The sequence below is a fragment of the Scylla paramamosain genome, unplaced genomic scaffold, assembly GCF_035594125.1.
Source record: "Scylla paramamosain isolate STU-SP2022 unplaced genomic scaffold, ASM3559412v1 Contig96, whole genome shotgun sequence".
Lineage (NCBI taxonomy): Eukaryota > Metazoa > Arthropoda > Malacostraca > Decapoda > Portunidae > Scylla > Scylla paramamosain.
In genome coordinates, this window is record NW_026973761.1 from 143334 (window position 1) to 169060 (window position 25727).

The 25727-nt window shown below is 41.1% G+C and overlaps 1 protein-coding gene across 12 annotated transcripts in view; it reads left to right on the forward strand.

The window, feature by feature from the left end:
• The window catches only part of LOC135098969 (lymphocyte-specific helicase-like), a 41785-nt gene extending 16331 nt beyond the window's left edge, over positions 1-25454 (forward strand). For 5 of the 12 annotated variants that reach the window (XM_064001420.1, XM_064001421.1, XM_064001422.1 and 2 more), the window contains 9 exons: positions 70-277; positions 5216-5397; positions 5495-5650; positions 6027-7388; positions 11409-11565; positions 12312-12594; positions 13120-13330; positions 14293-14552; positions 24853-25454. In XM_064001420.1, the coding sequence (XP_063857490.1) occupies positions 7354-7388; positions 11409-11565; positions 12312-12594; positions 13120-13196 (552 nt within the window). In that variant the 5' untranslated portion in view covers positions 70-277; positions 5216-5397; positions 5495-5650; positions 6027-7353 and the 3' untranslated portion in view covers positions 13197-13330; positions 14293-14552; positions 24853-25454. Of the gene's footprint in view, positions 1-69; positions 278-2946; positions 2966-4118; positions 4241-5215; positions 5398-5471; positions 5651-6026; positions 7389-11408; positions 11566-12311; positions 12595-13119; positions 13331-14292; positions 14553-24852 lie in introns of those variants that run through there. The other 7 variants (XM_064001427.1, XM_064001428.1, XM_064001423.1 and 4 more) reach the window with 7 other exon arrangements.
• Positions 25455-25727: the final 273 nt, after the last annotated feature.

A 25727-nucleotide genomic window follows, 5' to 3' on the forward strand; every position in this document is an offset into this window, starting at 1 on the left:
AGAGATACACCAGTTTGCTCTTTCATTGCCTCGTTCTTCCATCTGATGAACGACGGTTTTGTGTTTCAGAGGCAAACGACCGAGCTCATTGTGACCCTCGTGTTTGTGCCTCTCTGTGTGCTGGCCTGGCATTCTGTGTGGACGTGGCGGTGTTGTCTACACCGGTGGTGGTGATGGTGATAGCGATGGTGAATGTGCGGGACTGTGGTGGTGGTGATGATGGTATTTGCGGATGCAGCATCTAGAAATCGTGGTGGTGATGGTGGTTGTTATGGTGGTAAGTGAATTTTAGAAAGTTTTAATTGTTATTTCTTTTACGTATACTTTTTCCCAGTGATTGTTATTCAAAGTGAGTGCAAATTTTTAAAATGAGAGGAACACACATACACACCATTGTGAACCTAGATGAATGCAGCGTTAGGTTAATGATGATGAACAATTTCCTTCCCGTTTGCCTTAATCAACTTATACCTGCCTCTCTCTCTCTCTCTCTCTCTCTCTCTCTCTCTCACGCGTGATGAATAAGAGGATTTTACCGGATTTAATCGAGTTTTAAGTTTCATCTTCACTGCAATATTTCTGGTTAACCTCGTGACCACCTTTCAACCTGAGATCAGTAACCTTTGTTGGCTGTGGATGAATAGTCGGTGTAATGAAGTGGTGGACGTGAGGCCTCACTTTAAAATCGAACTGACGCCTGGGTGGTTTTTGAATGCTCTAAATCATCTACGTTTTTTGGCTAGATGCTTCAGCTTCCTTGGTTGTGTGTCTAAGTCGTAGAATATAACGTGTGTGTGTGTATGTGTGTGTGTGTGTGTGTGTGTTTCTCGTCTTCGTAAGTTTCGGCTTCCCTTCGTGGTCATGATGAAACAGATTCCTGGACTTACACTCTTCTTACCTGCAGGCGACATCCTTAGGAAATTAGTGCACATTTTTTTTGCTTAGTTTGTGTATTTTCACAATAAGAGAAATTATATTGATAGCCGATTTTTTCCTTCACAGAATAGCCTCTCGTGTACCGAGGCTTCGTGGCCTAGAGGAGGCACAGCGTACAGCGGATGGCATTTTTGTGATATTTACTTGTAGCCCTTGACCTTTATCCTTGTGCTGTCAGAGAAACACGCAAAGCATGATAGATTACCATGACACAAACACACTCACACTCACAGAAGCCACTGCTAGGACTCCCACAACAACTTTACCAGTCAGTCTTCAGGGACGAGACAAAGCTTTTGGTTGTGCGCCTCTGAGATGCTTCCTGACGTCCTGGTTTCCGGCGGAGAGTGGTGTAGGGAAGGCCCTTAGGAACGTCACCATATATGTGTGTGTGTGTGTGTGTGTGTGTGTGTGACTGAGCAAGAGAGAGAGAGAGCAGTTTTAGTAGTAAATGCAATGGTAAGTGTTAGCCACGTAGTTCAGTTAACAGCCATAAAGATGAATACTCCTATCACACCTTTATTAAGTTGTCGGGCTTGAATGAATCCAATCACGGAGTTTGCAATAAGCTGTATGTGAGCCGCGCTATCGAACGCTATTTCCGGAAAAGATTTCGACTTTTTTTTTATATTCTGCATTAATTATTTGATACTGTATATTTAATGGTGCTCTTACTAATCATGGTTTTCTTTGGATTCTTTCATCTTTGCACATCACCTAAATATTCCTGGATTACTTTCTAGTTAATGGTATCTAGTTCTTTTTAACGACAAATAGGTTTTTTTTTTCTATTTATTTTTTTCTTTACCATTTCTCTTTTGTTGTATAATAACCTGATTTGCTGCGGCGTATATAAACTTGTGGTTGACGTTCTTCCCGTCTCTGCCTCCTTACCTTGCTGATCTGCACACCGCCCACACGCAGGAGTGTTGTATTGACGCACCTTCTCGCCAGTAAAATTCATTCATGTTTGCTTCCCTGCGTGACGTCAAAGGAGAGACAGGACTAGATTCGCCTGGGATTTACATAGCGTGCGTTCCTTACTCCTGACCTGCATTACTACACTTTCACTCCCGTACTCATCTCCATTACGTTCTTGGTGTACCTCATGTCTTTTCCTGGAATCTCGGGTTGACAAGTCGTCACGCAGCCCACGACCCAGCCTCACCCTTGCTACATATTTCAGTCCCTCCCAACTTTATTTTTCGTTTATCCCTCAGTTATTGATCAGTGGTGGATGACTCCCGTTGTGCGATAGTGCCTTGGTGCTTCTAGGAGAGGGAAGTACCTCTTGTGTAGACGAAATTGCAGACAGGTAGGTAGGTAAGCAGGACAGTTGTATGTAAGTAGGTATATAGGGAAGTTAATAGGCTTGGTAGCTGGGCAGTAGAATAAACAGGCTATAATTAGGTAGGTGGATAGGTAGTAAGTAGGGTAGGTTGATAAGTAAATAGGAAATTAAGTAACTAGTAGCAAAGAGTGGGAATCGCTTGTCTGGAATGGGTTTCATCCGTACACTACCAAAATTAAGGGAGTAGATACGCTTCGGTGCTCCGCAGACTTGTTTTATGGATCACTTGGCGTCCTGCTGGATGTGGCAGGACAATCATGGAACACTTGCACCTGTTAATTGTTCGTCTGATGTTGGTTTATTGTTGGTTTTAGTAGTTTACATTCGCTTAAAATTATTTCACATTCTACAATTCATTTAAAAAGATATCTGGCGACTACTAACCATTACTTTCTTGTTCATTGTGGAAATCTTAATGTAAAACAGGTCGTTAGTTCACGTATTAACTGGTATTTGAGTTTTAGATCTCAAATTCATCACTTTGGGTAAATTAACTTGTTCTTAGCTAAGCAGGTAGATAAGTGAAGTAAGTGGGGGCTGTAAATAGTATGTCATCGCGGGTTTCCATCTGTCTGTCACGAAAAGTAAGGAAGAGAACATGCCGCGGTGTTCTCAAACCGGTGTTGTGACTCAGCTGCCAGTAAGGGAGTGCTACAGGACAGTCATGGTGTGGAGACAGTGAGTTATGCTTTAGTGTGTATGTGTGTGCGTCTCAGGCAACCTTTTTCCTAAAGTGAAATAAAGCAAATGATTCTCAAATGTGTACAGGGTTACTTAATCATTCACTTTAGTATGCAGCCTTTTATTGAGAAAAAAAAAATTATACCCTAAGCTATTAACTTGATAGCATTTCTTCCTTCAGGACAGAATGTCGTAGAAATGCAATCAACTCTGAAAGCAAATTTATTCCAGTCACTTTGTTTAAAACCTCTTCCACGGATGTCCCCTCAGAGCGCACACGGAATCAGTAAGAGGTCGATATAGCTGGCTCATTTAGATGCACTTTGAATGTTGGGAGGGAGAGGCAGCTGATACCCCACAAGCTTGCATACGAGTGTGTGGGGAGTATTTACTAGTCAGTGCAGCTGGCCAGTCTTTCAGCGAATGTTTTTAAACGACTCTGGAATAGAGCTTGATAGCAGATTAGCCCATTTATTTACGCAGTGCATATTCATATCATTCAATGTTCTGGGAGTCATGGTGCAGTGTCCTCCTCCTCCTCCTCCTCCTCCTCCTCCTCCGGAATAGTCTTTAACTAAGCCAAAGACTATTACTATTACTGAAACTGTTCCTAAGTAGACGAAAAAGTACAAAATGACCTGGTATCAAAACGCGAACAAACTCGATGGTGAGTAGAGATTTTTAGGCAGTGAAATAGTGTTATCATCATTACAAATGGGTAAATATCACATCACCTGAGGTTATTGCGGTCTGGGAAGAAACGCACTGAATGATTATTTCAAGAAATGCTTATTGACCTTAGTAGTGAAATTCTTAACTAGATTTAAAAGTTGTTTGAAGCAAAGCCTATGTTCAGTATTAATGAGCGGGGCAACGTCATTAATAATGGAAGTTGATTTCTGAAGAAGCGAATGAAAGTAACTACTGATGTCAAGAGAAATAACTTATTAATTTTCTATGAAACCTGCCTGTAAACAAATTAAAAACAAGCAGTTATTGGCATTCGTATCCTACGTTGTTAATGTGTTACTGTATCCTTGCGTGTTTTACTGCGAAACAAGTATTAGATTTTATAACCGTGACCATATCCTCATGATGCTTCCTGTCCATTTTCTCTGAAACAATGTATGCAACCTCTGTGTATTGGCAGCTGTCAACAGTGGACACCAAACCTCAGTGGAGTTTAAGGAAATACGTCGAATGTGCTAAGATGAAAAGTGCACAGAAAGCAATGGAAAGGCTCACCTAAAGTTTAACAATCTAATAGTCCAGGCAAGTTTATAGTTCATGGTAGTTGAGTCTCTCTCTCTCTCTCTCTCTCTCTCTCTCTCTCTCTCTCTCTCTCTCTCTCTCTCTCTCTCTCTCTCTCTCTCTCTCTCTCTCTCTCACAGTGATTCCAGATGTCTTCACTGCAGTTGTGTATTTTAATTACGAAACAGCACTGATATAACTCAGTTAATTACTAACAGCTTGAAATTAGTTAGGAAGTACATATTAGTGACCTAATTCTATCTCAGTCATTTATCATGCCATCTTCACTGTCCTGTGATACCAAAAGCGTTTCCTTATTTAGTGATCATAATTTAGGTGACCACCTTGAGTTTTGTCTGAATTGTATCTTGTCTTCCTTCATTCAGCATAAAGATGTCCTGTGTATGTGTCCTCGGCGCCATCTTGTTCCTTATTGTTAACAGTTAGGTGTCGTCTTTGCTGGCTACTGGTTTGTCCTTTTTTTATGCAGGTAAAATCTTGCTGCTTGTTTATGCATCTATCTTCCCTTTTGGAGCTCCAATATCTCGTGTTATTCTGTTTTAGTAATTTCCTCTTTGTATGCCATTCATTATTTTCATGTCCGATAAGCAAAATTATATTTTCTTCTCATTCTCGTGCAATAGCTCCATATTCCTTATATTTATAGAAAGAGGCAGTAGTAGCGGTGAAGGCATGCCTCTGAATTTCAAATTTCACCTGAGCTTGACTTCTAGCAATTCTTTCATATTTATTCCTCTGTCACTAAGTATCATGGAAAAAATCATAATGACAATGGATTTCCTCCCTTAATCACTGCATTTACTCTCCTTCATTATAACGTTTAACTAAAAAGAACATGACACCATCACACACACATCAGGATGTTTTACCACCTGCAGTGTATTTTAGAATTATAGTATGATAACTTTGTCATGAAGGAGCTTTCCTGTCAATGAACATTACTCTTCTTTTGTCTAATGCCAGTAATCATTGCAGAGGTTCAAAATTTTCATCAGAGCCTTGGTGAGTTGAGACTTCCTAGTGGCTCTGAATTTGCACACCAAGGCTGTTATGGAGCAGTGCTGTCTGGTCCCTATTGCCTTGTCTCTGAGGAGTCTGCAGGTGTACTCTGAGTGAGGGGGCTCTTACAGCAGGATCTGGAATCACTTAAGTACTGTGTGTGTATTTAAATGAGTTTGAATTTTGTGCATTCTCAATAACTTTGTGTGCATTCTCAATAACTTTGTGTCAGTTATTTCATTTACATTTTCACAGAGAGTACAGATAAAGTATGGGCAAATGATTTGTGAGCCATCATATATATCAACAACAGTAGTACATATCTGGGAGAGACTTCATGAAGCAGATATCAACCATGGTCCCTTCAAGTGGATTTACTGTTCAGATACTGAGCCTCTCTCCAGACTGGAAGTTTGTATATTACTTTGTGTTGTGGCTTAGTTGAGATACTCATGTAACTGACCTTGTGGGTATGTCATTACAGAATCTTTGATTAAATCTTTTACACACTCTATGGTAATTTAGTAAAATTGAACATGTACATACATATAGGAACTGCTGTGTGAAGAAAGTGTGATATTTGACACACACCTGAAAGTTTCCCCATTGCATCATGATGCCTAAATCGAATTTAAGGTTTTGTCATCATTCTTTGTGAATAATTTGGAATTAAACTCAAATACATTGAGATTCACAGCTGAAAATCGTCTTATATCTAGGATTCACACAAAAAAAATTCAGATTTAATATATTCTGAAGAGGGTAGTGATTGAGTGATTGTTTTCAGATTGTGACTGAAGAAGAGGAGTATTGCAGTCACTGCAGCCTTGCACCACATGGGCAAAGATGACCTGTAGCATGCCGTTGATGCAGATGTTCTTGCACCTAGATGTCAATCCCTCAATGAGGGCACCACATGAGCTACACCTTCATCCTCTCACATTCACTGTACGTGTCTGTTCCACTCTTCGTTTCACTCTCAGCTGCCTGATGTCTGGTGTATGATCTTGTACAGCTTATTGGTGAAGACATGGAGGTTTTTGTCTTGTGGTTCAAGATGCGAGTCTGTTGCTGCTGCTGTCCAATTATCACCTGAAAGACAGTCATTATTAATCAACCCTTCAGTCATTTAAAATTAATAGAAGTATTCATGCTTAGTTGTATTTCAAAAGGAACTAGTCTTACCAGAGAGATAAAATGCTATTTCTCTCAGTGATGAAATTTATAAGTTTGATTCCAATCAGCTCGCACAGTAAATAGATATGCTACAGATTAATGTTATTTTATTTCCATCAAACCTATAACAGCAGAAGGAATTGCTATCAAACTCCACTACAATAAAAATTCACCCACCTCCACCTAAGCCACAGTATAATTGAGATGACTGGGAAGCTGAGGAACTTCAGATTGGAAAGAGAACAGAGACAGGAATGAGATGATGAAAGTGATACTGACTGAGTTAGGGCATGACAGGGATGAGAGAGTGGAGAAGACAGGAAAAGAGTGGATGGTGTTGTTGCTGGGACTGTGAAGAGAGGCGAATGAAAGGATGATTGAGGCAGTGAAAGAGTTTCTGGAGAGAATGTGGTGTGCCAGATGTACGAACAATTAGGATAGAGGATGCTGTTCGTTTCTCTTTTTTCCCCCCCTTCTACAGGAGTTGCCGATCCAAAGGCCTGGCTCAGGAGTGATCCTGTGCCACCTGTAGCATCAAGATCAAGACCAAGATCAAGATGGAGGACTCCAATACGCAGAAGAGACAGTAAAGGAAGTGATAGAAGCAGTGAGGGCAGCAGAAGAAAAGATGTGTGTGGCTGTGGTGGGGGTCCTGCGGCGCCCACGGGAAGGAGTGCAGTATGAGAAGGTCAGAAGAGAAACGAACCGCAAGATATGCATGGAACTCATGAAGGTCAAAATGGAATGGATGGCAGGGAAGAAGGGCAACGTGAGCTTCCTGGACATGGATGGGATCCTCGACCAGGACAAATTCTTCGGGAGAGACGGGGTCCACCTCAACCACAACGGGAATGAGAGGCTAGGACGTCGACTGGCCGAGTGGATGAGGGCGAGACAGGTGTATTGTGTGGACGAGGCATGACGAGGAGGACCCACTGATGTCAGCGAATATGGAAGAAAAGAGACTAGCCAGGCAAGTAAATGTTTGAAGATTGGCTGTATGAATGTGAGAGGATGGGGTGTGGGCAAGTTTGAGGATGTATGCAAGGAGCTCAGGGAGTGGAGGTTCGACTTAGTCGGGCTCACTGAGACTCACCTGAGAGATGATGTACGAATGGAGGGATGCGAGTATGTTATGATTGGAAAGGGGCGTAAGGCACAGGAAACACTGGGAGCAGGCGTAGCCCTACTCTACAAGAAAGAAAGAGGACTGAAAGTAGAGGAGATTGATGTGGGGGAGTGTACAAGTAGTGAGGATGTGCTTGCAGTCAGAGTGGAATGCATGGATGGTCGTGGCAGACCAGAGAAGGTGGTACTGGTGGTAGCGTACATGACTGTCATGGGTGAAAGAGCAGAGAGGGAAAATAGGAGGAAGTATGACATACTTAAGAAAGTTGTGAGAGAGCATGGAGAGGAGAGTGCTAGTTATGGGTGACATGAATGCACATGTGGGAATACTGGGGGAACAGGTGAACAGGAATGGTGAAATGCTTGGAGAGTTTGTTGATGAACTGGAGCTGGAAAATCTGAATGTTTCTTTGGCTGAGGGGCGTGTGACTTGGAGTGCAAGAGAACAGGAATCGGCAATTGACTACATGTTGGTGAATGGAAGAATGCGTGAAATTGTGTCGCACATGTGGATAGATGAGGATGGTTTGGTTGATATTGTGTCTGATCACAACATGCTGGTTGTGGAGTGCTTGATGCAGGGTGGGAATGAAGTGAAAGTGGCAAGTAAGAAAAAGAAGTGGAGACTGAGAGATGTAGGGTGGGAGAACTTTCAGGTTGAACTGAGTGAGAGAAGCTGGGACGACGAAAGTGTGCATGACGTGGAGCATCTGAATGAGAAACTGGTTGAGGACGTGAGGGGTGCTGCTGAGAACCAGATAGGATTTGTGAAAGTAGGTAGAAGAAAAAATGTATGTAAACCATGGTGGAATGATTAAATCAGAGCGGCTAGGAAGGAGCGAAAGAGAATGAGTAGACAGTGTAGATGGCTGAGGAAAAAGAGGCATGAAAGCGATGAGGCAGAGAATGAGTATCAGAATGCATGGGCAGCATATGTGAAGCAGCAGCGGTTCACAAGGCGAATGATAATGAGTGCTAAAGTGAAGAGTGAAAGGAGTGTGATTCAATCTTTAAGGGAGAAAGGTATGGAAGGTGGCCGTGAATGGTACAAGTTTATGAGAGGTGAGAATATGTCAGGCAGTGTTGGTGTGGAGAATCTAAAAGTGGAGGGTGTAGTTATAACAGAGAAGGAGGGAATCAGGGAGGCAATCAAAGGGTTCTGGGAAGAAGTAGGTGGGGTAGGTGAGATGTTTAGTGTGAGAGAAGGATGTGTAACACTGGAAAGGAAGAATGCAGATGAACTGGATGAAAGAATCAGTAGGGATGAAGTGGAGAGGTGTGTGAGAAGGCAGAAGAATGGCAAGGCAGCAGGTCCAGATGATATACCCTATGAGTTCTACAAGAATGGTGGGGAGGTAGTGATAGACAGAATGACTGAGTTATTCAACCGAGTGTGGGATGAAGAGAGAGTGCCAAGAAAGTGGAATGAGAGCCGAGTGTGTCTGTTGCATAAGGGGGCATCTAAGAGTAAGAATGATCTAAAGAACTACAGGCCAATTGCATTAGTGAATACAATAGGTAAAGTTTTCAGTGCAGTGTTGAATGAGAGACTGTGTAAATGGATTGAGAGAGCTGGATTGCTGGGTGAAGAACAGAATGGTTTTCGTAGGGATAGGAGAGCTGAGGACAATATGTTTGTGGTGAATGAAATGATAGAGAAGAAAAAGAAGGATGGGGGTAAATTGTACCTAGGTTTTCTGGATATAGAGAAAGCTTATGATAGAGTGAACAGAGAAATGCTAGGTAGAGTCTTAGAAAAGATTGGATTGAGTGCAAAGATAGTTAACATAGTGCAAAGTATGTATGTGGACACAAGAGCTAGATACAGACTAGGAGACATAGAAAGAGACTGGGTGAAGAGTGAGAGAGGAGTTAGGCAGGGCTGTATATTGTCACCAACCCTTTTTAGCCTGTATACAGAGGAGCTAGCAGCCAGGATGAGAAGAATGAATGTAGGGGTAAGTGTGGGGAATGATAAAGTATGTGTGCTCCTTTATGCAGATGATGTAGTTGTTACGAGTGAATCGGCAGATGAACTTCAAAGTTTGTTGGATGTAGTTGATGGCTATGGTAAAGACTTTGGAGTAAGGTTTAGCAGTGAGAAAAGCAAAGTAATGATTGTGAATAGATCAGAGGATGAAAGTAATGTGGTATGGAGACTTGGAGAGAATGAGTTGAGACAGGTGCAAGAATACAAGTACTTAGGGATGTGGATGAGTCCTAGTGGGTGTGCAAAGGCAAAGAATGAAAAGATAAGTATGCTAAACCAGTGGGTAGGTTGATTGGGAAGCGCGGCAAGGATGAGAGCAAGTAAGTATGATGTGTTGAGAGAAGTGGGGAAGAGTGTGGCTGTGCCATGTATAATGTATGGTATGGATGTGATTGCATGGAATGAAAGTGAAATTGATAAGTTAGAAGTGGGCCAGAATAGAGTAGCAAGGATGGCACTGAGTGCACCGAGGTATACAGCAGTTGAAGCCTTGAGAGGTGACATGGGATGGAGCACCTTTAGAGAAAGACTCACAAAAGCCACACTTAGGTACAAGATTAGGCTTGAGAGAATGGATGATGCAAGAATAGCAAGGAAGGTGTACCTGTGGAATGAAAGTGGAAGCAAATGGAGGAAGAGATGCATGAGAATGACAGACAGGAATGAATTGCAAGTGGTGTGGGCAATAAGAATGGCTGGGAGGAATCAAAATGAGTGTGAATGGGTGGTAACAAGAGGAGGCAGAGTGGGAGCCGAATGGGATGTGAGAAAATGGAAGAATGAGATAGACAAAGAAGTGAAATGTGTGGGATTGAATGAATGGAAGAATGAAATGGAAAGAAAGAAGACCCTGGAATGGTACAAGGAGAAAGAGGCCTCGAGGTATGAAAGGTGGTATGATGGAAGCCTGGGCGGTGATCTTCTCTTCCGAGCGAGGGCACAGTGTATGGATGTGAATGCAAGGAGTTACAGGTGGTCTGAGTCCCGCAGCAAAGTGTGCCAGATATGTGACATGGGAGAGGATGAGACGGTGGAACATGTGGTGCTGGAGTGTGTGAAGTATGCCAGAGACAGGTATGAGATGATGCAAGTGATACTGACTGAGTTAGGGCATGATAGGAATGAAAGAGTGGAGAAGACAGGAAAGGAATGGTTATTATTATTATTATTAATTATTATAGTTATAATTATTATGTTTGAGTGTGTTCTGGTGTCTGTTTGGGTTGGTTTGTGTGTGTTTTGGTGTGTTTGGAGTGTTTTGGGGAGTTTTGCATAGGTTTGGGTGTGTTTTGGGTTTTAGGAGATGTGGGTGTGTTTGGGAGTGTATTTCTCTCATTAGTAATATACAAATGTTAACCTTAAAAACACCCTTGAAAACCACAGTAACTTCAACTATAGACTTTCAAATACAGGTAGCAGGGTTCTCAAGGGTGTTTCTCCGGTCAGTAATGCAGAAATGTTAATCTGTTACTGGAACCTTAAAAACACCCTTGAAAACCACAGTAACTTTAACTACAGCCTTTTAAATACAGGTATCAGGGTTAACAAGGGTGTTTCTCCTGTCAGTAATGCAGAAATGTTGTTAATCTGTTACTAGAACCTGAAAAACACCCTTGAAAACCACAGTAACTTCAACTACAGCCTTTTAAATACAGGTAGCAGGGTTAACAAGGGTGTATCTCCTGTCAGTAATGCAGAAATGTTAATCTGTCACTGGAACCTTAAAAACACCCTTTAAAACCACAGTAACTTCAACTACAGCCTTTTAAATACAGGTAGCAGGGTTCTCAAGGGTGTTTCTCCTGACCTAACTTAATGTAACCCAAGCAAACCACACCCTAACCTACCCTACCCTAAGCTAACACCTCCCCACAGATTCCCAGCACATTTTTTTCAGCGGCAGGTGAAGAGAGATGTAAACTCGGACATTCCACCGAAGAGAGAGTTGCTTGTGTACACCCCAGTGACTCCCCTCCAGCTCTCACTGTACACGGCAACTCTCACAAGCAACATGGAGGCGTTTGTGTCAAAGGTGTGTGTATGTGTGTGTGTGTTTGGGAGGGTTTTGTGGTGTTTTTGGAGTGTTTGTATGTTTGTGTGTGTTTTGGTGTGTTTTGGTGTAGATAAATGTGTTTAATTTTATTTATTTATTTGTTTTTTTGGTATTTTATCTGATTTTTTTAATGTTATTTTTTTGTGATTATTATTCAGATAGTGTTTATTTTTTATTTAATTATTTATTTATTTATTTATTTTATTTATTTATTGGATGTGTGTGGCTGTGTTTGTGGGGGTAAGGGTGTGTTTGTGGGCTTTTTTGTGTGTGTGTGTTTTGTGTGTTTTTGAGGTGTTCGGGTATTTATGGGTGTGTTTGTGGTGTTTGTGGATGTTTGTGGTAGATTTTTTTTTGGGGGGGGTGTTTGTGTGTGCTTGTGGGAGTGTAGGGGTGTTTTTGTGGGTGTTTTTTTTAATTTTTGGTGGTGTTTGTGTTTATTGTGTGTTTTTGTGTATTTTGGGGTGTTTTTGAGTGTTTGGGATGTGTTTGTAGTGTTTTTGTGGTGTGTGAGTATGTTTGGAGTGTTTTTGTGTGTTTTGGGGTGTTGTTTGACTGTATTTGAGTGTGTTTGTGGTGTTTAGGTACATTTGGAGTTTTTTTTTTGTGTGAGTGTGTGTTCTATTGCATTCTGAGACAAAATACGCACACATTTCCGTCAGATTACTCACATTTCATCACTTTTTCACATCCCAACCTAACATGACCTGATCCGACCCAAACAGAACCCACAGTGTGACCTCCAAGCCCAGGACCACTGCCACCGCACGGGCCAAATGTCCCCAGTCCTTGTCCTCTGCCTGATCACCGCAGCCAGCACTGACGAGTGGACAGTGGAGAGAGCAGGGACCAAACGCAAACTAGAGCGCTTGATTATCCGGTCCGGCAAGTTCCGAGACGCCAGCCAGGGAGACCGGAGCTTCCAGAGGGTGGTGGGTGAGGCGGAGCTGCTGTCCCTGCTGAAGCAACACGACCACCATAAGGAACACAGGGCTAGCAAGGGCCATGGTGGGTTATTGAGGGTATTTTAGTGGGGTTTTGGGGAAATAAGGGTGTTTTGGGATGTTTTTGGGCAGTTTGGGGGAGGTAAGGGTATACTGAGGTTTTTTTGGTGTAGATAATGGTGTACTGAGATGTTTTTAGGGGTAGATAAGGGTGTATTGAGGTATTTTTGGGGTAGATAAGGGTGTATTGGGGTGTTTTTGTGGTAGATAAGGGTGTATTGGGGTGTTTTTGTGGTAGATAAGGGTGTATTGAGGTGTTGGGTTAGATAAGGTTATTTTGGGGAGTTTGGGTGTTTTTTGGGTGTTTTTGGGTGTTTTGGAATAACTAACGGTTTTTTTGTGTTTTTGTGTTTTTGGATGTTTTAGGTTGATTTGGTATTTTTGGTTGTTTTGGAATAACTAAGGATGTTTTTGTGTGTTTTAGGATAAATTAGGATATTTTTCAGTTTTTTTTTTTTTTTTTTTTTTTTTTTTTTTGTGTATTTTTGACATTTTTAGGGGGAAGGGATCCTGATGTGACCTCTTGCAGGTCACATCACCAAAGAGGAGCTAAACCAACTGCTCCACAGAAGTGACCTGACCAAGAAGAAGAGGAGAAGAAGCTGACTGGAGTTTTCAAGGTCATTTTAGAAGATTGAAAGGAAGAAAGGAAGAAAATTAATAAAAGGATAAATAATGAAGAAGAATTAATAGAAAGAGGAAGAAGGATGTAAAGGAATGACAAATTTGATTCCTTTAAGGTTAAAGAATATTGATTTTTTTATATTTTTATTTATTATTATTATTATTATTATTATTATTATTATTATTATTATTATTTTATTATTATTATTATTATTATTATTATTATTATCTCTCTCTCTCTCTCTCTCTCTCTCTCTCTCTCTCTCTCTCTCTCTCTCTCTCTCTCTCTCTCTCTCTCTCTCTCTCTCTCTCTCTCTCTCTCTCTCTCCATTCATTTAATCTCACTGCCAGTTTGTCTTTTTGTGTCTGTCTGTTTGTTTGTTTGTTTGTTTAGTTTAATATTCTCTGATAAATATTCCATCTATTATTATTATTATTATTATTATTATTATTATTATTATTATTATTATTATTATTAATATTTTGTCATATTTTTGTTTTCTTTGTTATTTTTCAGTTATTTTTGTTATTTTATTTATTCCTTTAATCTGCCAAGGAAAGTAATTATTTTTATTATTTATTTATTTTTTCACTTAATTTGTAACAAGGAAAGTAATTATTATTATCATTATTTATTTATTTTCTTTTAATTGGTAACAGAAAAGGCAATTTTAGAATATTCATCTTCATGTAATTACCTGTTTGTGTAATTGTAATATACTTTTACAATTACATCTTTTTTTCAATATTATTATTATTATTATTATTATTATTACCATTACTATTATTATTATTATTATTATTATTATTATTGTTATTATTATTATTATTAATAAATTAATAATATTTGATTAATAATTAATAATAATAATAATAATAATATTGATAAAGCAACAATTTGGATTTAGGAGAGGGAGATCGTGTGTTACAAAATTACTAAGTTTTATTCTAGGGTGGTGGATATAAATACTCAAGTCTGCTGCTACTACTACTACTATTACTACTACTACTACTACTACTACTACTACTACTACTACTACTACTACTACTACTACTACCACCAGCACCACTTCCGCAGGCAAAGCATGTTTCAATCAAGTTCTATGACGTTGGGGGTCGCAGCTTCTCCCACCACAGCACCAGGTTAGCCCCGCATCCCCCCCCCACCTCCATCACCACCACCATCATGACCACCACCAGGGTACGAGGAGAGAGCCCCAAGTCCCTCCATTTAACTACTACTACTACTACTGCTGGTGGTGGTCATGACTATCAGGTGTCAAGAAGGACCCCCAGTGTGGATAATCAGTCGTCGGTGGACTCCAGGGGTCACAGAAGGTCAGTTGGGTCAGGTCAGGTTAGGTTAGGTTTAGTTGGGTTGGGTTAGGTTAAGTTAGGTTACCTCTCTCTCTCTCTCTCTCTAACTATTTGGTAGCTAAATTTCATGACATTTAGAGTTCACCTCAATATTTTTGTAACATTCTACTACTACTACTGTATTGTGTATGTTCAGCAGCATGTCATATTGTACTTGACTGGTGTGAAACAATACATGTAAGGTATAATCTTCATTATGCCGAATAAATTTCAAAAAGTGAAAAATAGATTACGTTTACAGTGTGTACAGTACTCACGAACCACAAATCCTGTGAAACCCGTTCCCGTGCTCTCTAGGGACTCACAGACCGCACGTCAATTACGTAATGGATGCAGTTAATTGTTTCATAATTTTACCTCTTAGAACCTTCAGAAAAGCCTTAAAATCTTGTTGCAGTAATCAGAAAAGCTTCAAAATCTTGTTGCAGTAACTTGATGTCATAATTTTTCTTTTAATTAGATATTTTTTTCGTATACATAGTAACTCTCTCTCTCTCTCTCTCTCTCTCTCTCTCTCTCTCTCTCTCAGTTTTGCAGTGTGTAGCAGGGCTGGGCACCACAAATGCACTCTCACTTCTGGAAACACAAACTCACAAGTGCAGATCCCGAATTTAAGTGTTTAGTACAAGCAGGAACGCAAATTATAAATGTTGTTTAAATTTAATTCTTGACTACTTTGAGATGATGTTAATGTTACGATAGTCTTATTTATTTATTTGTTCTTTTTTTATGTATTTATTTATTTTTATTTATTTATTTATCTATTTATTTATCTATTTATTTATTTATTTTATTTATTTTATTTTTTTATTCATTATACTGTGTGGTGATGCTAATGTTAGGATAGTTTGTTTATTAATATTTATTTATTTATTTATTATTTTTGTTTGTTTATTTATTTATTTATTTATTTATTTATTTTTATTTTTTTATTTTTTCATTGGAATTGCAAATGATCTCGTTATTTGTCCTTTGAAATTCTGGGTAGGTAATTATGATAGATTTAGATTTTTATTATTTATTTACTTTATTTTATTTTGTTATTTTTTTAAGTTCCTGTAATAGTGAACACATCAACTTCATATTTGTGTACAGGCAAATCTTAAATAACGCTTGAAATATATTGAAGTTTTATTTATATTACTTGTTACCACCAGCAGCCGATGAATGTTGATTCAGACCCACACGATGACACGAATCATTTATTGTATCTGATTGAATCTGGTTGGATCCACTTGAATTCAGTCAAAACCTGAAGACATACATTAATGATCATAGACAATATTCTGTATGAATAATTTGTGTAATACAGGTATGATTCTGCACGTTACTTATAGGATAATGTATTCTTACACAGACAGTTGTTACACTTACGTGTTTGGGTCTTGGGGTAATCGTTAAGTAATGCGCACGCCCTTTCTGACAGGTGCTCTAGGTAGGTCTATCTACTTCTCTCTCTGCACCGATACACGCCCTCCCTGCATGAGTGTCCTCAGCAAAGTGTCCCTATCGTCCTCAGTTACTGCCTGGGTTCCTACCCTGTCCATCGTTATCCATTAGCGACAGCGATAAGGCCGGCCTCATCTTAGCCTCATGTCATAACAAGCATCCTTCATCTCCTTACATCAACACTACCTCAACACCGACCGTACAAGAAATTCGCTGACTTAGGCCTCGTCTTGGTCCTTGCCCTGACTTCCAGGTCCTTTCCTTCCTCATTGACAAACTCGCTTGCACAACAACTTCTTTCACCTGCTTGGCGGTAACACTCCCCTTGTCGGGCTTCGCTTGAAATTCACATATTACGTAAACTCACTTAGTCCCAGCGTCACCCAACAGAGTTCATAACTGTTGGCCCTTTTCTCAGGAGTGAATGAGTTAGAGTTGTGCACATGGTCTTTCTCCATAGCAGATAGCAGATAAGTCTCTTCACCTGATCAACTGACTAACAATTCAATGTGATCAATACCTGAACTAGACAATGGCACATGGTGGGAAAGCAATTACGTTAATGAGTGTAAAAACCCCGACATTTACGTTTGGGTTCAAGCTGCAGGGGAAAAACTCTGTAACGTAGTCATTCACACCACTGGCGAGGCATCATTATGTACAGTACCGACTGGCGATATCTGCAACCACACGGCGGTCACTGGGCATCGGTTAGGAAAGCTTGGACATGTTTCCAGCTCCGTCAGTATGTTACATTTACGACAGGTTTCACCCTCATCTCTGGTCAAGAACGAGTTTCATACCCTCAGCATCACACCAGTTCTCAGTTCATGGAGGTTCTTTGTTCATTACCACCGTGTCAGTCCTCAGGCTGATGTGCATAACGACATAACTGTGACCACAGAGTTTTAAAGGTTAGCATTCAAAGATGTCAGGATCTCTAGTGGTCTTTCTTCTTACGATGCGCTCCCCCTGGTGAGGTTCCCGTGACTCGGTGTTCACATGCAAGCATTGAAGAATCCTTGTCCTCCCCCTGGTCTACTACGTCCAGTTCGGCTCCAAGAATTAAGAATCCATCTGGAGTGACCTTGCTTCCTCTCTTGTTCATGCAAGGTGTCTGATCCCAAGACACTCAAACCCCTCGCTTGAGCGTTGTTGCAGGCAACCAATGATACCATCTCGCCTCTGTCCTCTGTAAGCACACAGCCATAAGCACACAAATCACTCCCTGGTAGTGTTTAGCCTCTGCAAGCACACGAACTCACCCTCTGGTGGTGTCTTGATCCCTGCAAGTACACAAGCTCACTTCCTGATGAATTCTGGTCTCTTTAAGCACACAATCTTACTCCCTGATGGTGTCTGATCCCTGCAAGCACACACACAAGCTCGCTCCCTGATGGTGTCTGATGCCTGCAAGCACACAAGCTCACCCTCTGGTGGTGTCTAGCCTATGCATGCATACAAATGCACTCCCTGATGGAGCCTGATCCCTGCAAGCACACAAGCTCACTTCCTGATTGTATCTGCTCCCTGCAAGCACACGAGCTCAGTCGCTGAGGGTGTCTGCTCCCTACAAGCACACAAGCTCACTCTCTGATGGTGTCTGGTCTTTGTAAGCACACCAGCTTACTCCTTGATAATGTTTGATCCCTGCAAGTACACAAACTCCGTTCCTATTGGTGTCTGGTGTCTGCCAGCACACAAGCTCTCTCCCTGATAGTGTCTGACCTCTGCAAGCATACAAACTCGTTCCCTGGTATAAGCGTCAGGGTCATAACAGGTCCTCTTTACACAATAATTCGCTCCTGCCCCCTGTCTGGGTCCAAAGCAGGTCCTCTTCATGCAATAATTTGCTCCTGCCCGCGTCTGGGTCCAAACCAGGTCCTCTTCACGCAATAATTCGCTCCTGCCCCCACATCTGAGTCCAAAGCAGGTCCTCTCCCTCTGGTATTGGAGGGAGTGAGAAGGCCGTCAGTGGCTCTGTGGGTCACCGTGAGCTACAGTCAACACCCAAACGAACACACTCTTTACCTCAACCTTGGAGGGCCGGGCTTGCCTCCCGCCGCTCCATGAGCCACCGCTAACACTCGAGCGAACACACCCTTCCTCCCCAGGTCCTTGGAGGAGCAGGTTGGCCATCCGCCACTCCGTGCGTCACCGCCAACACACGAACAAACACACACTCCCCACCCAGTCCTTGGAGGAGCAGGGAGGCCGTCCGCTGCTCCGTGCGTCGCCGCCAACGCACAAATGAACACACTCCCTACCCAGTCCTCGGAGGAGTAGGGAGGACGTCCGCTGCTCCATGGCTACCGCTAACGCACGAACGAACACACACTCCTTACCCATTCCTCCAAGGAGTAGGGTGACTGCCCGTCGTTCCGTGCGCCACTACCAACACACGAAGGAACACACTCTCTACCCCAGCTTTCCCACGGGCAGGCTTGCTGCCTGCCGCTCCGTGCGTCACCACAAACACACGAATGAACACGCACACTACCCAGTCCTGGTTGGGGACCTTTCATCTCTTCTTGTGATGTCTGCTGCCAGGGGTGACGTCCACTCCGTGTGTCCGGCGTTGATGCTGCTTCCAGGGTGCCTTCTCAGGTCACACAGCACTGTCTACCTCAAGCGTGCGTCAAAGCACGTTTTGACTTCCGTCAGCAGGCGGCGAATGTTGATTCAGACCCACACGATGACACGAATCATTTATTGTATCTGATTGAATCCAGTTGGATCCACTTGAATTTGGTCAAAACCTGAACACATACATTAATGATCATAGACAATATTCTGTATGAATAATTTGTGTAATACAGGTATGATTCTGCACGTTACTTATGGGATAATGTATTCTTACACAGACAGTTGTTACACTTACGTGTTTGGGTCTTGGGGTAATCGTTAAGTAATGCGCACGCCCTTTCTGACAGGTGCTCTAGGTAGGTCTATCTACTTCTCTCTCTGCACCGATACACGCCCTCCCTGCATGAGTGTCCTCAGCAAAGTGTCCCTATCGTCCTCAGTTACTGCCTGGGTTCCTACCCTGTCCATCGTTATCCATTAGCGACAGCGATAAGGCCGGCCTCATCTTAGCCTCATGTCATAACAAGCATCCTTCATCTCCTTACATCAACACTACCTCAACACCGACCGTACAAGAAATTCGCTGACTTAGGCCTTGTCTTGGTCCTTGCCCTCACCTCCAGCTCCTTTCCGTCCTCATTGACAAACTCGCTTGCACAACAACTTTCATCCGCTTGGCGGTAACATTACTAGGAAAAAAAAATTAAACATCAGCACACGAATTTAATGAAAGTGTTTTACATTACAAATAAACAAGAAAGAGTTTGATATATTTATTTAAGACCACAAATACAGACTCTTAAAAACACTTTTTTATTCCTTATTTTTTATTTATTTATTTATTTATTTATTTGTTTATTTTCTGGGAGAGGATTAGCAAGCCTTTTTTTTTTCTCCCACACGCACACTATTCTATCTACCTATCTACATATCCTTACAAACACACACACACACACACACACACACACACACACACACACACACACACACACACACACACACACTATCTATCTATCTATCTATCTCTATATCTATCTATCTATCTATCTATCTCACTCTATCTATCTATCTATGTATATACCAAAGCACCACAACACACACACACACACACACACACACACACACACACACACACACACACACACACACACACACACACACACACACACACACACACTATCTGGTGCGAGCCATCAATCAGTAGTCCCTTCTAGATTAGACTTACCTTTAGGATTAATGTTAAGTATTTCCCCACCCCCTCTGTACATTTTCAGTTTGTTAACTGCCTAAATAATAAACCGTTTATTATTATTATTATTATTATTACTATCTATCTATCTATCTATCTATCTATCTATCTATCTGTATCAATCTATCTGTCTATCTATGTATATACCAAAGCACTACAACACACACACACACAGTCTACCTATCTATCTATATAACAAAGCACCACAACACACACACACACACACACACACACACACACACACACACACACACATTATCTACCTATTTATCTATCTATCTATCTGTCTATCTGTCTATCTATATATATACCAAAGCACCAAAACAGTACAGTTTGTAGATTCTTCCTGCTGAAATATTTGTTGAAGGGTAAAGGAGATGTAAAGATGTTTGCTGCATCTAAAATTATATGTATAGGTGTTGAGGCAAGAAGTGAATGTGAAGTGCACAATTTGTGTGTGATGTGTGTGGCATTTTTGAGTGGCTGTGAAAAAAATGTGTACTCCTATTTTCTGTTCACTGTGCACATGCTAAAATGAAAAAAAATGTATGAGAATTGTTTAAGAAAATATGTGCAGTCTAGTTTATATAGTCATAATACATAGATGGAATGAAGTAGTGTAGTTAAGTTCTGATGATATGATACAAGAACAATCTATTGCAATAACAACAAACAAAGAATTCTTAAAAATCCTTCGAGGCCTTGTTTAACTAATTTTTATTAACTTGATGTGAAAATTAAGTAATAAGTCTGATGGAAAACTATGAAATTGTAGAATTATTATAGTAACAATAATGATAACTAGTAAGTGTTATGGTGAATTACTTGAACTACAAATAACTTAACAATCTCACCAATAACAAAAAGTATTTAAAAGACAAACACAGACACATGAAAAAACATCAGTCTTGCATAGATAGACAGATAGATAGGGAGATAGACAGATAGATATACAGACAGACAGATAGGTAGATAGATAGATAGATAGACAGACAGATAGATAAATAGATAGATAGGTTAGCTAGTGTAGAAATGAGTAGACATTGACACAGACAGACAAAACAGGTTGGTAAGTACAGTGCGATAGATAGATAGATGGAAAAAAAGAAAGACAAATAAATATATAATATAAACAAACAGATGAATAAATAGAAAGCCAGATTACAAACATAGATACATATATAGATAAACAAAATAATTAGACAGTAAGAGGAGATTTGAACACACACACACACACACACACACACACACACACATGTAAACCAGACATAAGATAAATAAGTAAAATTAATAATAATAATAACAATAATAATAATAATAACTAATCTTCTTCTTTCTCTCCCCACTTCTTACCTACACCCACTACTGTCCCCTACTCACCAACACAACACTTCTACACCATTTTCCTACATGTGAACATCCCCACTACAAGCACACATCCTTTCCTACATCAAACATGCTCTCTACCACACCCATAACATCATTTCCCAACAATCTATCATCCTTTTCTACATACAAAACACTCTTACCAAATTCTTTGACTACTTAACTTCCAAAGTGGAGCACTTTATGACTCTCTTCCCGTTTGCAAAGATCTCCATTCTTGGAGACTTCAGTGTTCACCACCAGCTTTGGTTTTCCTCTCCCTTCACTGACCATCCTGGTGAACTAGCCTTCAACTTTGCTATCCTCCACGACCTAGAGCAATTGGTGCAACACCCTACTTGTATTCCTGACTCTTGGAGATACACCCAACATTCTTGACTTTTTCCTGACCTCTAATCCTGCTTATGCTGTCACTCTTTCTTCTCTGTTGGGCTCCTCCAACCACAATCTCATATCTGTATCTTGTCCTATCACTCCCATTCCTCCTCAGGATCCCCCTAAGCGAAGGTGCCTCTGGCGTTTTGCCTCTGCTAGTTGGGGGGACCTGAGGAGGTATTTTGCTGATTTTCCTTGGAATGACTACTGCTTCCGTGTCAGAGACCCGTCTTTGTATACTGAGTGCATAACAAAGGTGATAGTGTTTGGCATGGAGGCATACATTCCTCACTCTTTTTCTCAACCTAAACCTTCCAAACCCCGTTCTTGTGCTATATATGATAGAGAGGTAGCCCACAAAAGGTACTTAAGCCGTCCATCACCAGAATCTCATGCACTTTATATTTCTGCCTGGGACCATGCTAAGTCTGTTCTCCAACTAGCCAAAAAATCCTTCATTAACAGAAAGTGTCAAAATCTTTTAAGATCTAACTCCCCTTGTGACTTCTGGCATCTAGCCCAAAATATCTCCAATAACTTTGCTGCTTCTTTTTTTCCCTCCTCTATTTCAACCAGATGGCACCACTGCTATCACATCTATTTCTAAAGCTGAACTCTTTGCCCAAACCTTTGCTAAAAACTCTACCTTGGACGATTCTGGGCTTGTTCCTCCCTCTCCTCCACCCTCTTGACTACTTCATGCTACCTATTAAAATTCTTCATAATAATGTTTTCCATGCCCTCGCTGGCCTACCTTGGACGATTCTGGGCTTGTTCCTCCCTCTCCTCCACCCTCTTGACTACTTCATGCTACCTATTAAAATTCTTCATAATGATGTTTTCCATGCCCTCGCTGGCCTAAACCATTGGAAGGTTTATGGACCTGATGGGGTCCCTCCTATTGTTCTCCGAAACTGTGCTTCCGTGCTTGCACCTTGCCTAGTCAATCTCTTTCAGCTCTGTCAGTCAACATCTACCTTTCCTTCTTGCTGGAAGTTTGCCTACATTCAACTTGTTCCTGAAAAGGGTGACTGTTCTAATCCCTCAAACTACCATCCTATTGCTTTAATTTCCTGCTTATCTAAGTTTTTGAATCTATCCTCAACAGGAAGATTCTTAAACATGTCACTTCACAGCCTTCCATCTGATCGCCAGTATGGGTTCCATCAAGGCCGCTCTACTGGTGATCTTCTGGCTTTCCTTACCGAGTCTTGGCCATCCTCTTTTAGAGATTTTGGTGAAACTTTTGCTGTTGCCTTGGACATATCAAAAGCTTTTGATAGAGTCTTGCACAAAGCTTTGATTTCCAAACTACCCTCCTACGACTTCTACCTTTTCTCTGTAATTTCATCTCAAGTTTCTTTTCTGACCATTCTGTTGCTGCTGTGGTAGACAGTCACTGTTCTCCTAAATCTATTAACAGTGGTGTTCCTCAGTGTTTTGTCCTGTCATCCACTCTCTTCTTATTAATCATCAATGACCTTCTAAACCAAACTTCTTGTCCTATCCACTCCTACGCTGGTGAAACCACCCTGCACAACCTTCCAGACAACTATCCCCTCTTCTTCAGTGACACTCAACTGCCCCCCTCTTCTACACTGAACATCCTCAGTCTGTCCTTTACTTTTACACACCCATTTCTTATCTAAACATAAATGTAATTAGCTTATGAATTACCTAGTTATTTTTTTGATTAGTTACTGTGAGAAAATTACTTATACCACCTTTATTAGTTTGTTTTATTCATTTAAATGTTTCTATCAAGACCCCACACACACACACACACACACACACACACACACACACACACACACACACACACACACACACACACACACACACACACACACACACCGATCCCTTATCTGAACACAAATGTATTTAGCTTATCAATTACCTAGTTATTTTCTGATTACTTACCATGAGGAAATTACTTACATCACCCTCATTTGTTTTGTTCTTTTAAATACTTCTATCAACTTTCCACGTGCACACACACCCATTCCTTATCTAAACACAAATGTAATTAGCTTATGAATTACCTAGTTATTTTCTGATTACTTACTGTGAGAAAATTACTTATATTAACTTTATTCACACACACACACACACACACACACACACACACACACACACACACACACACACACACACACACACACACACACACACACACATTTCTCATCTAAACACAAAAATAACTTATGAATTACCTAGTTATTTTCTGATTACTTACCATGAGAAAATTACATATATGATCTTCATTAGTTTGTTTTATGTATTTAAATACTTATATCAAGTCCCCATACACATGCACACCCATTTCTTATCTAAACACAAATGTATTTATCTTATGAATTACCTAGTTATTTCCAGATTAAATACCATGAGAAAATTACTTGTATCCTCAACACAACCTTCCAGACAACTGGAAGGTTGTCTTCTTCAGTGATACTCAACTGTCCCCCTCTTCTGCACTGAACATCCTCGGTCTGTCCTTTACTTATAATCTGAACTAGAAACTTCACATCTCATCTCTAGCCAAAACAGCTTCTAAGAAGTTAGGTGTTCTGGGACATCTCTGCCAGTTTTTCTCACCCTCTCTCCCCCTACCCAGCTGCTAACTCTACAAGGGCCTTATCCATCCATGTATGGAGTATGCTTCACATGTCTAGGGGAGGGGGTTCCACTCATACCACTCTTCTAGACAGGGTGGAATCAAAAGCTTTTCGTCTCATCAACTCCTCTCCTCTGACTGACTGTCTTCAGCCTCTCTCTCATCACCACAGTGTTGCATCTCTAGCTGTCTTCTTCCACTATTTTCATGCTAACTGCTCTTCTGATCTTGCTAACTGAATGCCTCCCCTCCTCCCCTATTCTGTCCACCTCTCTATTGCAAGAGTTAACCAGTATTCTCAATCGTTCATCCCTTTCTCTGATAAACTCTGGAACTCCTTGCCTGCTTCAGTATTTCCACATTCCTATGACTTGAATCCCTTCAAGAGGGTTTCAAGAAACTTATCCTTCAGTTTTTGACCACTGCTTTGGACCCTTTTCTGGGACTGGCATCTCAGTGGGCTTTTTTTATTTATTGGATTTTTGTTGCCCTTGGCCAATGTCCCTTCTACATAAAAAAAATACTGTTTTGATCATGTATAGGTTCTGTAGCTACAGAAGGTTATCCAGAGTGTATCACTAAGAACTATTTGCTTGCAGGATTTATGCAGGAGAGTGAAAGACTGCCTGCTGCTGCCTTGATGCAAGAAAGCTTAGGCCACCCTACCTCACTCATGCCTTGACAGTTAATTCATGCTGCAGCCCTGCCCACCAGTCCCTTGAAGCCTGGGGAGTCAGGAGGGACCAGCAGGTGATCATTGCAGGAGTGGAGAGCAATGGACTGGCAGGAGTTGAAGCCGTGCTGAAGGAGATGGAGTGGATGGTGAAACCTGGTGCCGGTCAACCCAACAGAGTCTCGGCAGAATTGGGTTTTCATTCGTCATGGATGGAGTGCCAGTCAACTGTCCTCAAGTGAAGTGTTATGACTGAATTGGGCCATCATAGAGTGAAAATGATGCAGCTCTGTTCAGCTCTGTCAACACTGTGTCTTCAAAGTACAAGTGGAGTCCTGATAGAAGTGGAGAAGTGAGTGGCCTTTGCTGAATGTTGCAGAACCTGAGCTACACATCAGCCCAACACTTGTGGGCGGTGGTCTAGTGGTGTTGCTGTCCTGAGGCTGGGAAACTCTCAATTCTAGCATCCAGCAACCTTTTTTCTGCATGGAAAGGCATGTGCAAACTTCAGAAACTGCTTGTCATGTTGAAAGAATAAAAATTTCGTTGTAATCTGCCTTAAGCTCAAAAAAAGAGTTGATGTGGTTGGTTTCAATTTCCCCCAGCAGTGAAGGAAGGACCTGGTCTCTAAGCTGTGATTTGCACATAGAGGCCACATCCCTCCCTTCAGTCAGGGAGGGTCAGAATTCTATAGACACCCTGACCTGGGACCTCTATGTAGAAATTGCATCTTAAACTTGGTCTATATATAGACTTACGTCATAGGTCATCGTTCCTTCACTGCTGACCAACCACATCAAC